Source organism: Myxocyprinus asiaticus, chromosome 28, assembly GCF_019703515.2.
Source record: "Myxocyprinus asiaticus isolate MX2 ecotype Aquarium Trade chromosome 28, UBuf_Myxa_2, whole genome shotgun sequence".
NCBI classification, from domain to species: Eukaryota; Metazoa; Chordata; class Actinopteri; order Cypriniformes; family Catostomidae; genus Myxocyprinus; species Myxocyprinus asiaticus.
The window spans coordinates 39,005,001-39,022,335 of NC_059371.1; the positions used below are offsets into that span (position 1 = coordinate 39,005,001).

General features: G+C 39.2%; 1 protein-coding gene across 1 annotated transcript in view; it reads left to right on the forward strand.

Annotated features, from left to right (window-relative positions):
- The window catches only part of LOC127418739 (OTU domain-containing protein 4-like), a 17,955-nt gene extending 723 nt beyond the window's left edge, over positions 1 to 17,232 (forward strand). The window contains exons 2-20 of the mRNA XM_051659507.1: positions 858 to 941; positions 2,953 to 3,003; positions 5,234 to 5,280; positions 6,231 to 6,303; positions 6,403 to 6,484; positions 6,579 to 6,726; positions 8,814 to 8,871; positions 9,010 to 9,133; positions 9,311 to 9,375; positions 9,460 to 9,560; positions 11,339 to 11,454; positions 11,550 to 11,688; positions 12,175 to 12,298; positions 12,645 to 12,726; positions 12,816 to 12,880; positions 13,731 to 14,589; positions 14,866 to 15,042; positions 15,126 to 15,166; positions 15,291 to 17,232. Coding sequence (XP_051515467.1) covers positions 858 to 941; positions 2,953 to 3,003; positions 5,234 to 5,280; positions 6,231 to 6,303; positions 6,403 to 6,484; positions 6,579 to 6,726; positions 8,814 to 8,871; positions 9,010 to 9,133; positions 9,311 to 9,375; positions 9,460 to 9,560; positions 11,339 to 11,454; positions 11,550 to 11,688; positions 12,175 to 12,298; positions 12,645 to 12,726; positions 12,816 to 12,880; positions 13,731 to 14,589; positions 14,866 to 15,042; positions 15,126 to 15,166; positions 15,291 to 16,394 — 3,540 coding nt within the window. The 3' untranslated portion in view covers positions 16,395 to 17,232. The remainder of the gene's footprint in view (positions 1 to 857; positions 942 to 2,952; positions 3,004 to 5,233; positions 5,281 to 6,230; positions 6,304 to 6,402; positions 6,485 to 6,578; positions 6,727 to 8,813; positions 8,872 to 9,009; positions 9,134 to 9,310; positions 9,376 to 9,459; positions 9,561 to 11,338; positions 11,455 to 11,549; positions 11,689 to 12,174; positions 12,299 to 12,644; positions 12,727 to 12,815; positions 12,881 to 13,730; positions 14,590 to 14,865; positions 15,043 to 15,125; positions 15,167 to 15,290) is intronic.
- Positions 17,233 to 17,335: the final 103 nt, after the last annotated feature.

Here is a 17,335-nt window from a genome sequence, read left to right on the forward strand (position 1 = left end):
AATTGTACAGTTTGTTGTTAAATTGCCAGTTGTTGAATATACTTAATTTCTCAAATTATGGTGGTGAATGGTTTCCTTCATTAAAAACTCATTATATTAAGATATTATTTTATTAAGGTACTTAGATATTATGTTTCTGGTTACATGCTTGCAGGAGACTACTAGGACATCAGCACAGTTTTATAATGACTATAATTAGAAGTTGTCAGTTTTGTTAACTTTTTACCTGATTTATGACTAATTATTTTAGATGGAAGGTTTATTACATTAATTATTATTGTGTCTTATATGATTACAGGTAATTGAATAATGTTTGAATTAAATGAAGCAGGGGCGTAGCAATCATTTCAAAAGCGAGGGGGACCAAATGTTTAGCCCAAGACGAAAATAAATGGATAAGATATATTTTTAGGGCTGTCAATTGATTAAAAATATTTAATCTAATGAATTACGGGATTGACCGGTGAATTTTAACTTTTGCATTTACACATTTAGATATTTGCTGTATGAAAGACACAGCGTAAACACAAATGCCCAGTGAAAAAGCGGAGGGGACTTTGGTTTTATTGAAAGTGAAGGGGACACGCCCCTCGCATCCCCGCATATTCTACTCCTATGAAGCATTATGAAAGATCTTGCTGAATCATCACTTATGAAGCTGAAATTCTCATAGTGAATGGATGTAGCACCTCCAATTGCCATAAACCTGTTTTTCCTGTTCTGACAGCATGCAGTGTATTTTGAATGAGTCTGATTCAGCCTCACAATACTATCAGGATGACACATGGTTTATCATGTTGATGTCACTAGTTAAGACAGAGAGTGCACAGACTGACACGTGTGTGTTTGATTCACAGGTGCTGCACTGTCAGGGTTTACACACACAAGTCCGGGCGGCGTGTGTGAAGTATCTGAGACAGAACAGATCTACTTATGAACTGGTGAGATTATTCACCCTTGGAGAACAATATCTTTTACTTCTGTATATGTGTACATTCGGAATGGCATACTACTACAGTATACTACTTGATTTACTACTATTTCTGCAGTATGTACTGTATACTCTGCATGTTTTCTGTATGGATGGAGTACCCGAGTGTACTGTTTGAAACTGTAGCTGTGTCCCAAATGATTTACTATGCACTCAGCCATGTAGTGTAAGAATTTTAAAAGTGTTGTAAAAAGTTTTTACTACACGGAAGCATTCGCCGTTTAACAGCTGACGGAAGTGACGTTTCAAACGCATGCGATGTGTTTCCGCTAGCTTTAGCGTGTTAGCCAACCTCAGTTCAACCATTGTATCTCAAACAATGTACATATATTCACACAGCGTTTGGTGATGATAAAGCCTTCAACTTACATTTGTAAGACACTGTCTTCACTGTGGTTTCCCTAGTTTCTACATTCTCCATTATTTACAGTTGTTTTGTCAAACCAGCAACGCAGCCAAGCTACTCCGCCAAAGTCTGTCTAACAAGTCAGTCCACTGTCGGTCATCTTTGGAACGCTCTCGGGAGGCCATTTCCAGTCATAACAGTGCAGCTGCTATCTTCTTGAATGGAGAAAGACCGAAATTGGTCAAGATTACGATCAAAGAACATGTTTCAAATCAGCAGTAAAATCTGACAATACTGGTATCATAAATTGTGATTCTTTACCTCATATTACGCTAAAAAAACCAAATTTTCCCAGCTTGTATAGCTAATGCACATGCACGTTCTAGAGTTGATTGACAGGCGATGTCTGTATCTAAAAGGTGATTGGCTCATTTAACTGCAAGATGGGATTTCCTTTCTACATCCGTTGACGTTGGGCACTTCTTGGTTGGGTGTTCCAATTTCTCCCATTCATTTTAATAGAAGTGGCCCGTCTCTGCTAAATAGTCTCTGACTCCGACCCTTCTGCTATATATGGCAAGCCACGATTCCAGCTAGTGCTGAGTGCATGAAGTGTCTAACATTCCACACTCCGTTTTGACGGTTGAAGAAGTACATCATCCGGGCACTCGTAGTACACTTCTTGTTTTTCATTGTTAACATTCTACTCGCACCACTACGAAATGACGTAGACTAGTGCAGATGTGTGCGGTTTGGGACTCATCTTGAATAAAAAAAGAAAAAGTATGCAGTATGCACAGTTTGTACTATATAGTACGCTGTATGCTAGTATACCATTCCAAACATAGCATAAGTGTCATTTATAACTATGTTTGTGTATTACTCTAGTGCAGTGGTTCTCAACCTTTTTTTGATGAACTCCCCCCCCTACTTTATTCCCTTACCCCAGCCACCATATTCCATTGTATTCCCTCACTCCCATAATGGTAGCCTATGACAAATTTAATAGAGTTGAAGTAGTGATATGATAATATTTATTATCAATCTATTTCTGCCTAAAGTACAGTTAGTGTTACTATAGTAAATTCAAGGGTGGTGATGTAGAATTCTGTGCTGAATTAAAATGGTTTCTGCTTCTCACTGATTCTCACAAAGCTGCGAGTTTAAGAGCTCGAGTTTTGCGCTCGCGCTGCTCTGTCCATTGAGCTGTATCTATCTATCTACAGAGCCATACAGGTGCATTAGCCGAGGTTGTGCCTCTGCCTGTGTATTTGACGCTGCTAAACCAGATACTTCAGATGCGTCGCTAGACTTAAAACTCAGATGAACCGCGGTACAAATGCGTACCAACCTGTATAATTAAGAACCAACTCACATTCTCCAAGTCTAGATACATTTTTTAATGCAAAGAGGAACATGACGATAGATTTGATCGTTATGACTGATAAACGCCCCCAATTTGTAACCTAATGCTCCCCTCTCTACTAATTTGCTCTCAGTGCCCCCTGGTAAATTTGAACGCCATCTGGGGGGGTGGTACTGCCTCCGTTGAGAACCTCTGCTCTAGTGAATGTTATTCAATGTATTTTTTGTTTGTTTTTTTGTCTATGTGTAGTTTATCGAAGGGGATTTTGAGAAATACCTGTTGAATTTGCAGGACCCTCAGGTAACGCTTGGAATTCATTTCTAACATCCCAGACACAGTTTTATCAGGATCACTACTTTATTTTAAGAAACGTCAGAATAATAGTAGAGAGAATGATTTCATTTTTTATTTCTTTCATCACATTTCCTGTGGTTCAGAAGTTTACATACACTTTGTTAGTATTTGGTAGCATTGCCTATAAATTGTTTAACTTGGGTCAAACGTTTTGGGTATCCTTCCACAAGCTTCTCACAATAAGTTGCTGGAATTTTGGCCCATTCCTCCAGACAGAACTGGTGTAACTGAGTCAGGTTTGTAGGCCTCCTTACTAGCACACGCTTTTTCAGTTCTCCCCTCAAATTTTCTATTGGATTGAGGTCAGGGCTTTGTGATGGCCACTCCAATACCTTGACTTTGTTGTCCTTAAGCCATTTTGCCACAACTTTGGAAGACCCATTTTCGACCAAGCTTTAACTTCCTGGCTGATGTCTTGAGATGTTGCTTCAATATATCCACATAATCGTTCATCCTCATGATGCAGTCTATTTTGTGAAGTGCACCAGTCCCTCCTGCAGCAAAGCACCCCCACAACATGATGCTGCCACCCCCATGCTTCACGGTTGGGATGGTGTTCTTCGGCTTGCAAGCCTCACCCTTTTTCCTCCAAACATAACGATGGTCATTATGGCCAAACAGTTCAATTTTTGTTTCATCAGACCAGAGGACATTTCTCCAAAAAGTTTTTGTCCCCATGTGCACCTGCAAAATATAGTGTGGTTTTTGAGCAGTGACTTCTTCCTTGATGAGCAGCCTTTCCTGTTATGTCGATATAGGACTCATTTTACTGTGGATATAGATACTTGTCTACCTGATTCCTCCAGCATCTTCACAAGGTCCTTTGCTGTTGTTCTGAGATTGATTCGCACTTTTTGCACCAAACTACATTCATCTCTAGCTGACAGAATGCGCCTCCTTCCTGAGTGGTATGATAGCTGCATAGTCCCATGGTGTTTTTACTTGCATACTATTGTTTGTACAGATGAACGTGTTACCTTCAAGCATTTGGAAATTGCTCCCAAGGATGAACCAGACTTGTGGAGGTCCACAATTAGAGGTCTTGGCTAATTTCTTTTGATTTTCCCATGATGTCAAGCAAAGAGGCACTGAGTTTGAAAGTAGGCCTTAAAATACATCCACAGGTACACCTCCAGTTCAGTACACCTCCTATCAGAAGCTAATTGGCTAAAAGCTTGACATAATTTTCTGGAATTTTCCAAGCTGCTTAAAGGCACAGTTAACTTAGTGTATGTAAACCTCTGACCCACCGGAATTGTGATATAGTCAAATAAAAGTGAAACAATCAGTCTGTAAACAATTGTTGGAAAAATTGCTTGTGTCATGCATAAAGTAGATGTCCTAAACAACTTGCCAAAACTATAGTTTGCTAATATGAAATCTGTGGAGTGGTTAAAAAATGAGTTTTAATTACTTGAACCTAAGTGTATGTAAACTTCTGACTTCAACTGTAGCTAATTGTAGGCTTGTTAGCGAGTTGATTGACAGGCGATGTCTGTATCTAAAATGTGATTGGCTCTTTTACCTGTAAGGTGGGACTTCCTTTCTACATTCGCTGACCGTTGGGTGCCAGAGCTTCTTGGTTGGGCATTCCAATTCTCCCATTCATTTTAATAGAAGAGGCCTATCTCTGCTAAATAATCATTTGCATGATTTTTGCCGTACTTCTACGACTTGTAAACCGCAAATTGACATCACTGTGACGTCATCGTGAGCAACAACTTGCTACAAATAAATAAGTAAATCTTTTGGCCCCAAAAACAACGGGGCCACATGGCGAAAGAGAAGCACCTAAGTTGCTGCCATTGAAAACTTAGCTAAACAGTTTACTTATTTATTTGTAGCAAGTTGCAGCTCATGATGACTTCAACGTGACGTCATTTTGTTGTTTACAAAAAGTTGTAGAAGTACGCCAAAAATCATGCAAACACCTTTATGCATTTTTAAGATATGAGCAATCAAACATAGTGGCCCATTTTTTTGGGGCCACCCTGTATAACCGTCAATCTTTTTTTAATTTGTTTAAACTTTCAGACAATGCTTTGTCAAGCCAACATCAAAGTTTGCCTTGACAAACTTTACCTGTTTACCTACTTTAAAATTGTCTTTTTATAGACTAATTTAAAATTAAAATGTAGTCATTATCAACACTTTTTTTCTTCTTCTGTCCGTGTAGAGCTGGGTTGGACAAGTGGAGATCACTGCTTTGGCTGAGCTTTATAAGTGAGAATACAAACTTTATTTATGTCTTTTAACTGTATATTTTAAAGCTGATAGTGTAAATGTGCCTGTTTGATGTTAGTTGTCTGCCATTATTAATGTCAGGAAAACTACTTTTTACTTCAGAATATTTATATGTCTGACCTTGCTCGAATTAATACAATAATTCAGTGCAATTTATTATATTTGAATTAAAGGGTTAAAGAAAACCTGCAATTAATCATGCAACCTGACCGTACGTAAATTCTGTAAAAAGGACTTTTATCACCAACGGAACATTGCAGGCTTGAAGTACCATCTTCATGTTTTAGCTAATCGGAAGGGGGCAGTAAGCGCAACTCCAGCTGTTGTACAGGCGGCAAACAGTACAAATGAGTAAAAGAACAGCAGGATGTGTTCTTTGGTTCAAAGACAGCTGGACGGAGCATAAGATGTGTTTGTTCAAAGTTTCAAACTGCATTCATCTTGACACAGTATCTTTAAAATGCAGCGTTTATGCACAAGACGTTGGAAACCAATGAAACATGACGCAACAAAAGTGAGACGCTCTAAAGCATCTGTTTGACACATGTATGCATAGACCAATGAAAGGATTATGGTCAATGATATGGAAATAAAGCAATCAATAAATTGACTTCCAAAGCCATTTTTGTGGCTATTGTTTAATCACAATAATGTAATGTCTTTGCATTATTTGAATTATTGTATTAATTATGCAGTATGTATAATTATTTTGATTATTATTATATATTGCATCATCTTTTTTGGGTGGCCTTTCTCAGTAAATTTTGATTTATGCAATTAATTGCGATTAATCGGCATCTCATGTAATTAATTTGAATAAAAAATTGTTTTTATAGATTGACAGCCCTAGTTAGAACTAGACTGTTTGTTTGTTTGTATGTTATTGAAGGGTTTTGATTGCTGATGATGTCATTTTGTCTTTCTTCCAGGCATGATTTCATTATTTTCCAGGAGCCTGACCAACCCCCCGTCCACATCACAGAGAATGGCTTCTCTGATAAGGTGCTGACAAACATTTACTTAATTGATGCATTAAATGCCATACGTATTTGAATAACTCCAGGAGTTACTCTTGGCTAACTCTCTCTTTTTATCTTTCAGGTGCAACTGTGTTTCCTCAATGGAAACCATTATGATAGTGTTTACCCTCAATCGTTTGAGAAGAGTGCTGCTGTATGTCAGTGTGAGTGATGTGATGAGGAGATTTGGGGTTCATCTTTATCTTTTAAGTTATTGCTGTCTCACTCGGTCTCTCTTTGCATCTTTTCATTTCGTAGCTATCCTATATGAGCTGCTGTATGATCGTGTGTGTGGCGTGGAGCGCAGCGCTTTAACGTCATGCGTGAGAGGAAGAGGAAGAGACAGACTGGACTCGGAGGAATGCAAGAGCAGTGAAGAGTCTGACCTGGAGGTGGAAGAGTTCTGGTACATGAATGTATATATTGAAAACTGTGAAAACCTTTCATGTCACTATATTATTGAGAGCCTATTTATATAATCCTGGTCTGAGGGGCAGTTCAGACCGAATGCGTTCTCATGCTAAAAAGATCTAGATACATAAAATTGAACAACACCTGTGAACAGAATCTCAAGACGAGTTTTAAAGATTGAAGTTCTTTGTTAACTTCACAAGGTGTTTAAAAAACGTAGCACTCCAGTGTGTTTCTATATTTACATTGAAAAACAATTGAAATGTAATAAAGACATCCCTTAACCAATAATATCATGGCCTAATTATGTTTCATTGTTTGATCCAATCAAATCCCAATAGATAAAATCAAGTTCTGCCTAGGCATGGGAATCGTAAGGATCCGATACCGATTCCTCTTAACGATTCCAATTCCTTAACTGTTCCATTGCTTTTTAAAAAAAATTTTGTGGGATTTTTTTCCCCTTTTTCACCCAATTTGGAATGCCCAATTCCCAGTGCGCTTTTAAGTCCTCGTGGTCGCGTAGTGATTCACCTCAATCCGGGTGGCGGAGGATGAATCCCAGTTGCCTCCGCGTCTGAGACCATCAACCCGTGCGTCTTATCACGTGGCTTGTTGAGCGCGTTGGCACGGAGACATAGCGCGTGTGGAGGCTTCACGCCATCCACCGCGGCATCCGCGCTCAACTCACCACGCGCCCCACCGAGAACGAACCACATTATAGCAACCACGAGGAGGTTACCCCATGTGACTCTACCCTCCCTAGCAACTGGGCCAATTTGTTTGCTTAGGAGACCTGGCTGGAGTCACTCAATACGCCCTGGGATTCGAACTAGTGAACTAGTGAACTCCAGGGGTGGTAGCCAGTGTATTTTACCACTGAGCTACCCAGGCCCCTAACTGTTCCATTTCTTATTCTTTAGTACTTTTGAGGAATTTCTTTTCAAAATAAAAAATTCTGAATAGCGCCGCAAGAATCACAGTCAGTGTAATTAAGTACGGTGTTCCATCCGCATCGGTAAAAAAATGTTAGTTTGGGAACCATTAATGGAACCCAAAGTCATGAGAATCGTACGCTTCCTGTATAAAAGTTACCCAGTATGGGTAACTTTTGCCACACTGCAAACCTTAATGTTGTCATTACTTGAAAGATCAAGTTGTCTTAATTAAACATTACTTTAAATGTCAAGTTTTGGGCTCATAACTCAAATATCTATGCTCCTTGAATTTATTTATCTTAAAAGTCTGTTGACTAAGATTTTAAGTGTTAATAACTCAGACAATTGAGTACAAAATTGAGGCTATGGGGAATACTCATAATCCCATAATCCCTGGCGCTTGAATTATTTAATTATGTTTCCTTGGTCATAGGGAACGTATGGGGACATTTGACCTTTGGTCAAGTTGGATCCTGTTCATTCTAATTCTTCTTGTGCATGTGCTACTGAAGTACAGGCATACAGCATATGCATTTCAGCTGAGAATTTAGTTTATTTAATGATTGTCCTAGAATCGGTTACAATCTTTATTTGAGTTGTTATTGTTTGATCTAAATTTGAGTCAATTCAACTAAAATTATTAAGTAGAAACAACAATATTTCAAAAGCAAATCTTGAGTTAAGTCTACTTGCATCTAGTTACATTAACTTAAAAAGTTAAGTTCATTCTGTATGAACACTAAGTTAAGTGAATTTAATTACTCAAGCTTTTGAGACGCCATTACTCAATTTAATTGGGGGAACAAGTTTACTCAGTCAATTAAGTTACCTTATTAGGAATTTCAGTGCAAGGAGGACGTGATCCTGGATCACCACCTTGGTCCTGGAAGATCATTCCTGTCAAACAAAAAGTCCTAACCCTATCCCTATCCCTAAACTTTACCTACCCCTAAAATCAAAGTGAAATTATAGGTTGATAAGAATGTTGTTCAAATCTCAGCCTGATCCCGAACGATCAAATGTAATTGTTTGATGGGAATGTCGTTCTAGTGCCAATAAGGATGTTGATGTCCTACTTGGCTAAATCACTTTTACCTATGTTACAAAAGTTAAAAGCATTGCAAATTTGGTTTGGTCTTACTAGGTCCAATGAAGCCAGGGAAAAAACCACCATTGGGATGAACAGTAGACAGCCACAAAGGGTAATTTTTCTCTTTCTCTTGATGATTGACATCACATTGTTTCAGTATTTTACATGCTTTTTGGATCTTTACTTTGGAGCATGATATTGTGAATACACAGTTTTCTTGTGTGGTAACAGAAGTATCTGTGTGTTTCAGGGTCGTGGGAGGGGCCATTCTCGAGGAGGGGGGCGTGGCTTTCTGTCCACTAAGGTGCAAAAGTCCCTAAGCCCCGCCCTCTACAGGAACGTGGAGTACGAGGTGTGGCTTCGTTCTAAACGAAGTACGTCACCTATATTTGTTTTTGTTTCACAGTTAAGTTATTCTGGTTGAATAACGGAGTCTATTTTAATAATTGCTTATTTCTCTGATAATACGGGACAATGTTGTAGTATATGAAACTGCATATTATCTGTAGTACACAATCTGTAGTGTACTGACCGTGTGTGTGCGTTTGTAGTTCAGCAGAAGCAAGATTTCTGCATGGCCGCCGGGATGCAGTATTCAGTCGGAGACAAGTGCAAGGTAAGCAGTGCATGTTTCTTTGAGTGTTGGTGTGTGTTGATTTGTACAAAACAAGATTGATACAAATTTCTCTGTCTGTCTCAGGTGCAGTTGAGCGGAAGTAGTCACTTCTATAGCGCATACGTTCAGGAAGTCAGTCCTGACAATGGGCCAGTTACTATTTTCATTGAAGAACTCGGCAAGCAGTATGTGTTTTCCTTGTGCTGTTTGTTTGTGTAGTTATATTTGGAATGGAACACTATTTTGGAAAGAGACATAGTATGCAGTATGCAAATGTTCTGTAAGCATAAATACCCAGATGACCTAGTATATTTGCCAGCATGTGCAGTATACAACCTGAACACCCAGTGTGAGGTACTGTATCCCACAATGCAGTGTTTTCAACCTTCCATTTCCAGAGTTGTAAATGAACTTTTAATATTTTCTTAATAGCTATTTGTTTTATATCTCCTTGTTGACTCATTGATAATTTATTGGACTGCCAGTTTGGGCTAGAAGAATCAATAACAAATGCTAAATTACCATACTGACAACAATTTACAGTAGCATACTACTGTTTCAAATCTTTATCGTTGCATACTACGGACTTTCACATACCACTTTAAAACAATAGTAGGCATTATACAGTATACTACTACTATGTAAGAAGTATGCTAATATTGTAGCATACTTAGTATTTCTACTATCATTTGAAAAAAAAATATAGAAGGCAGTATACTAGGATTATGTAAGAGTTATGTTAGTGTCATTACATACTGTGTATTTTAACATAACATTTAAAAGAATAGTAGGCATTATGAAGTATAGTGCGACTTTGTAAGAAATATGCTAATATTGTATCATACTTTGTACTTTTTCTACAATTTTTAAAAATAGTTGGTAGTATACAGTATGTACTAAGTATGTAAGCAGTATGCTAGTATCGTTGCATACTGTGTACTTTCACATATTTCAAAAATTTAGGAATTATACAGTATACTATGAGTATGTAAGCAGTATGATAGTATCATTGCATATTGTGTACTTTCAAATACTATTCTTTTTAAATAGTACAGTATACTGTATGCAAGCAGTATGCTAGTATTGTTGCATATTGTGTACTTTCACATACTATTTTGTTTAAATAGTACAGTATACGGTATGTAAGCAGTATGCTAGTGTTGTTACATACTGTGTAATTTTACATTACATTAAAAAATAGGCTTTATAATGTATACTATGAGTATATGAGCAGTATGCTAGGATCATTGCATACTGTGTACTTTCACATATCATTTAAAAATTGTAGGAATTATACAGTATACTATGAGTATGTAAGCAGTATGGTAGTATCATTGCATACTGTGTACTTTCAAATACTATTTTTTTTAAATAGTACAGTATACTGTATGCAAGCAGTATGCTAGTATTGTTGCATATTGTGTACTTTCACATACTATTTTTTTTTAAATAGTACAGTATACGGTATGTAAGCAGTAGGCTAGTGTTGTTACATACTGTGCATTAAAAAATAGGCTTTATACTGTATACTATGAGTATGTGAGCAGTATGCTAGGATCGTTGCATACTGTGCACTTTCAAGACCATTTAAACATGTTTTCTAAAGTATCATAGCATACTGTGTAATTTCATACTGTAAATAGTACAGTATACTGTATGTAAGCAGCATGCTAGTATTGTTTCATACTTCGTACTTTTACATACCATTTAAAAAAATAGTAAGCATTATACGGTACACTGAGTATGAAGGCAGTATGCTAATATCGCTGCATACTGTGTATTTTCAAATACTATTAAAAAAAATAGTAGGCAGTATACTATGAGGATGTAAGCAGTACGCAAGTATTCTATTCTCAACATAGCTAAGTCTCTAGTCTGAATTTGCTTTTGCTGTGTATAGAATTTAACAGGTTTAGCTGATCTGTTAACAATCTTGATAACAATCGTATGTGTGTGTGTGTAGACAAACCGTGCCGTTGTTGAATTTGCGTCTTCCATCTGAAGAGTCTCAGACTTGGCAGACGGTGTCAGAGAAGAGCAAGAGACATGCTGCAGCAATCAATGAACACACTGCCTCTGGTATGGTCTATTCCAATCAAACACACATACACAACTGAATAAAATTACCCCTCTATCATGCACACACATACTCATTGTTTTACACCTTTATGTAGACTGGGACAGCAGAAGGGGACGGAAGTCCAGCAAATCAGTGTCGCATTCTGCACCCGACGGCCGTGTACACAAACAGCACTCCTGGCATCCACAAACCACTGCAGATGACCAGTCAAGTGATCGGAGCATGAAGTTCAGGTGTGCATCACCTTAATGTATTCAGATATAGAAGACATACATGTGCGTCCTATTTTATGTGTAAAAAGAAGCCAAATACACTTTAAAGTATAAGGAAACTTTAAAGAGTCTTTAGGACACTTTATTTTTGGTGTAAATATCTGGAGAGTATGGTGATCGATGGCCTATATAATACAGTTTCATGATGACAAACCAGACGTAAATACAGTTGCTGTAATAAGAAATTATTTTACACAATATTTACTTCAAAATAAAATGTTTATCCATGGACAAGCTTTTGGTAGATTTTAGAAGTGACATACTGTACTCATAATAGGCTAAGTTGACACCCCTTGTTGGGTGATGCTGATATGGCCAACTAGCAAATAATCAATCGGCTTAGCCTATATACAGTATCTGCGTATCACTAGTGTAAACATTGATTGACAGTCATTTGCAGATACACTTTAACCTTCTCGTTTTTTTTTATGATGTGTGTGTTTTCAGGAGATCTGATGAGCACAGCAGTCCAGTGTGTTTAGTTCCAGAAGAGGAACAAGAGAGCACTCTTCTAGAACGTCTGCACAAAGATGAACACAACTTCCCTGTGCTCGGAACAAGCCCCCAAACAGTAAAGCAAACATACACATGCACACACACACTTGCATACCCTTTAGGTCAACATAATTCACAGTGCATTTAACTTCCATAATATTAGGCATTTCTAAGCAAAACCCATTATTCAGATGGAAATAATGTAGTTTGTGACTTGATTTTATCCATTTATATCTGATCGGATTGTGACAAGTTAGGCAATTTTATTATTGGTCCATATTATCCCCCACCCTCACAGCACCTTGGTTACATCAACAGAAAAGTAATTGCATGAGTAGAGAAAGTTTACATTTTGATAATGTAAAGATAAACATACGTATGTGTATAATTTTACTATAATAATTTTCTCTCTTTGTGTTCAGGCCACAGCTGAGGTTACAAAGAAGAGAGGAGAGAAGCAAAACTCCCGGAAGAAGGAAAAGAAGGAACATCTCTCAGAAACAGGTGAGGAGTGAGCGACGCCTCCATTAGATCCAGGTGTCTTTTATTTGTAAATGGAATCATTATCATTCATGCCGGTTTATGGTTTTCAGCCCTCAAAGCAGCACCCCAGAAGATGGTTCAGAGACAGAAAAGCAATGTTGAAGAAAAACAAGGGGTGAGTTACATTGAGCACTTTTCAGATAGAGTAGCTTTTAAGGGCAGTTAAACAGGCTAGACGGAGCACGACAAAGGGGACAGAATGCAGGTGTCACCAGACATGTTTACAAAAGTTCTTTTAACTTAGCACGGCATCTTAAAACCGCTGTACTCATGGCACAAGATTCTGAAAAAGCATTAAGATGCGTTGGAACAGTCAGAGATGTCCATCTAACGAATGTTTATATAGAGAAACAATACCACAACAGCACAAATGGATGCAAAAAATGGTTCTGTTTAAACTAGTGATTTAGGCCTGTACATCAGGCTTACTTTCCCCTGGAATACATTGCTACTCATAGCATATTTTGTGCTGTCACTCATTATCGGTCATTTTCACACATGAAACCTGTTAAATTGACGTGAAATTGCCAGATTAACTTTTCCAGTAAAGGTACCACATCTGTTATTCACACCAGCTGTGGCTATTGTGGGTATTGCTACCATTCCCTCACCACCACCAAAACGCTGTTTTCCTACGAGTAAATGGTGTGGAGTAATTACATCAGCTTCTTCAGAACTTTGTGACTGATTAAAACTGACAACAGTGTTCTTACGTCAGAGCATCCTAACCTTCGCATGTGTAATTCATTAAAGTTACGACTTTGTTCACACAGAGCATCACTGCTAAACTTTCCATTGTATGTTGGCAGTGGGATTGTGGCATTTCCTTAAGCTAGCTAATTTCCGGAGCTGCTTTTCCAGTATTTAATCAGAGTTTTTATGAAATTTAAAGGAAAAAATTTAAGTAATGGAAAAGGCCATCACAGAGCATTTTGAGCTCATCTGCGGTTTATACTGTATTCCAGATAAGGGTTCCTGAGGAACCAGAGCAAAGATCTTCTCCCCCAACCCAGAGGAAAGCTATTCCGGCCTCTCCTTCTTTACCTTCTGCTGGTGCCTCTTCTGCCACCAAAACTGCCCTAGCTCCATCTCAGGCTGTTTCTGCTACTGCCCCTAGTGTAGCTCAGTCTGCTCCTGAGGCAATTAAAATCACCCCAGTCGAAACTCAGACTGGTCCTGCTCAGAGCTCTGACTCCAGTCAGTTTGCACCAGTGAAAATTCTAACCCCTTCACACTTCGTCCCTGTTGCAATGGCAGTCTCAGTGACCACCCCTGTCCCTGCCTCCAAAACTTCCCAACCTCCAGCAGTAACTGCCTCAGTACCTACTGCAGCCATACCCACACCTGGACCTCCCCCTGGTTCTTCCCAATTCACTCAGGCTCCATTTCAAAATACCACAGAGACTTCTTCAGCCCCCACTCAAGTTACCCCAGTTCTACCCTCTACCCCTGTGCAAGTACCTGCTCCTGTCTCCTCTCAAACTACTCTGGCCCCCTCTGTCTCAGCCCCAAATGCCCCTGTTGAAACCATGCCTCCCATTCAACCTGCCCTGCCCTCTATCTCTGCCTCTGCAATACCTGTCTCTTCCACCCCTCCTGCCCCAGCCCCTATATTAGATGCCCTAGACCTGTCTTCTGCCACTCTTCCTGCTAATGGAGGCAGTGCTCAATCCTGTGTCCAACCAACTGTAGACCTTCACACTGCTGTCATGTCAACACCTCTTGATCCTTCCACTTCCATCTCCCCATCCTCTGGCCCAACCCATGCTCCACCTCCGGCTACACCTCAATCCTCCAGTGGATCGCTGGCCATACCTCCTTCAGGTAAGTGTCTTTTCCTGCCTGTTTTTACCCTTGCCTTGAGCCTACTGTTGTAGGTATTGTAGCCTTTCTAAAGTCTTGCCAATAGTTCATAGTAATTTAAAGCCAGTTAACATTGTAATCAAGGTTAGGGCAAAAATAGCGAATACTGATAGATTTGAAAGAAGCATTACCACTAGGAAATCATTGGAGTTATGAATGTTTATTTTTTTGGAAACTTTTCTGATCACAATAAGACAGGTTCTTAAGATTTTTCACTTGACGTTTCTTGCCCTTCAGGTGAAGCACCTGTTCCTGAGCACCTGTCCCAGCCCACTCAACTCCCCTACCCTCATCTCCAATGGATGCAGCTCCTTCAGCACCCACTTTATCCAGGATTCCCTCAGAACGAGAAGGGTGAGGTGGAAACACTGCCACCCTTTTCCCTTTCCCGAAAAGGAGATGACCTTCCACAAGGTAACAAACACAAGGTCAATTATATATGTAAAAAATACCTGTTCCCCATTAGAATGATCTTTGAAAAATATTCTTTGTTTCAGATATCAATGTCCTCAGGTTCTTCTTCAACCTCGGGGTCAAGGTCTGTATTTTTGAAAATGTATCTTCTTGGTTTTTTTGTTTTATATTTGTGACTTTCAGCTTGGTTTAAGGTCATCAGCACTTTGGAATTACATAAAAGTTTAATATATTTTTAATTTCTTCAGGCGTACTCTCAGCAGATGTGGCCTCCCATTGCGTATCTTGGTCCACTGTATCAAGCCTGTCAGGTGCACCTTAGAGGGCTTCCTTCTTCCTCTAATCCTCCTGCTAACCACAGCATGACTCCATGGCAACCGGAAAACCCATCTCCTCTGCAGAACTCGAGTTCCACCCCTGACAGCTCACTGGGCAACCAAAGTTACACCCCCGTAACAGTTGGCAGTGGTCCTGTTGGTCCCATAGAGGTTGGAGGGTACAATCATCCACCTTCCATTCCAATGCAGGTTCCACCGAGACCAGCAATGCCCTGGTCTGCTTCACCTCATCTAAATACCTATCATGGCCCATATCCTGTGCCCCCAGCTGCCCCTCCAGAGCAGTTTTCAGCCCCACCCTATCCACCTTCTGGGAATCATATGTATCCACCCTCATCTGTTGGTTTCCACCGTATGCCACCTCCAACCGTACCTCATGAAGCATTAAATCATGACCCTCCTGCTGGGATGGGCGTCCTACAGTTTGTTCCTCCATCATTGGAGAGGGGTCAAGAGAATGGCAAAAGGTCTATGACCCCACAGTTTGTGTCCTTGCAGAAGAATCCTTGCTTTCCTGGAGGCCAACCCAATTTGGGTACTGGAGATTTCAAGCCTGTGGATATTACATTGATGACGATGGAACCTCCAGCCTTTGGTGGACCTTGTCCTGTTTTACCTTTTCCAATGGGCCCGATGCAAGGAGACATAGCGGGAGTGACCCCTTTACCCAATGGAAACTTGGGAAGACAAGGGGAAGTCTTCCAAAAGAGCCTCCTCGGCAGACCTATTGTGAATGAGCTTGGTCACCTCACCCATGCATATTCTCCCGATGAAAAATTGTCATTTGAAGACATGGAGTTTGCCAATGTGGACCTCAAAGTTGGACAGCTCTTCTACAGCCAGTCCTATAGGAGTAGAGGAAGGAGTGGCCAAGATGATAGAGGAGGATATAGAGGGAGGGTCCGCCGTGTACAGAAAGATTATGCTGGCCGGGGCAGACAAGATGACCAGTCATCTTACAGTGGAGGATATTATGGGAGGCGAGGGGTGGGGCCACAGTCAACATTTCAGTAACTATGACACAGTATATACACCTATTTCTCAGTTTACAATATCAGCCTATTATAATCTGGCATTTCTGCTGGGCTTTTGGTATATTTGATTAGTTCCATTGCCCATGTTTTTAACTGTCTTCAGTTTTTTCCACATTCACATTGATTTACAATTAAAGGAAGTTTGTTTCACCTTTTCTGCAGTGACAAAGCCCCAGTAAACATTTTTAAATAGGTTTGAAAAGATGTTGTAATAAAATGAAATGCAATAAAAAAAAAAAAATCCTGCTAAGCAATGACAAGCATCGACCTCAATGCACTAAAAGGGTAAATTTGATTACAAAATGCAAACATATTGGTATGAATGTATAAAATTTGTCATAGCTTAGCAGGATTTTTTTTTTTTTTTACAAGCACTGACCTAAATACACTGAAAGGGTTCATTTGATTACAAAACACACGAACATTGGTATGAATGTATAAAACTGGTAAAAAAAAAAAAATACTGAACTATCACATCTACTTGGCCTGAAATCCATTTAATTTTTTTCTAAAGCACCTGTCAAGGAATGCTGGGAAAACTCCAGGATTGTGTGCAATTTTACCACAAAGGCTGATAATAGTTTTGGTATCTCACCTGACATAGAAATGTGCCTCATGTTACAAGTTCATCGTTTATTTTGTTTTTTTTATGGCTTCAACTTAGGCTTAGTTTTCTCAGTTTCTTACAATCCTTTAGATGTGCACTGAGGGCATCAGTGGTTTCAATGCTGATACAGAGTGCCTATAATCAATTCATTTGCTGATCCAAAGATTAACTTTTGACACTGACAACAAAAAATAAATAAAAGCCAAAGAATTTCTTTCGATTTTAAGTCAGTTTATTCCAAAACAATCTCACTGCACTGATGCGTCATCCAATCATTGACACAACGGAAGTGTGTGTGATTTGTTTTAATATCG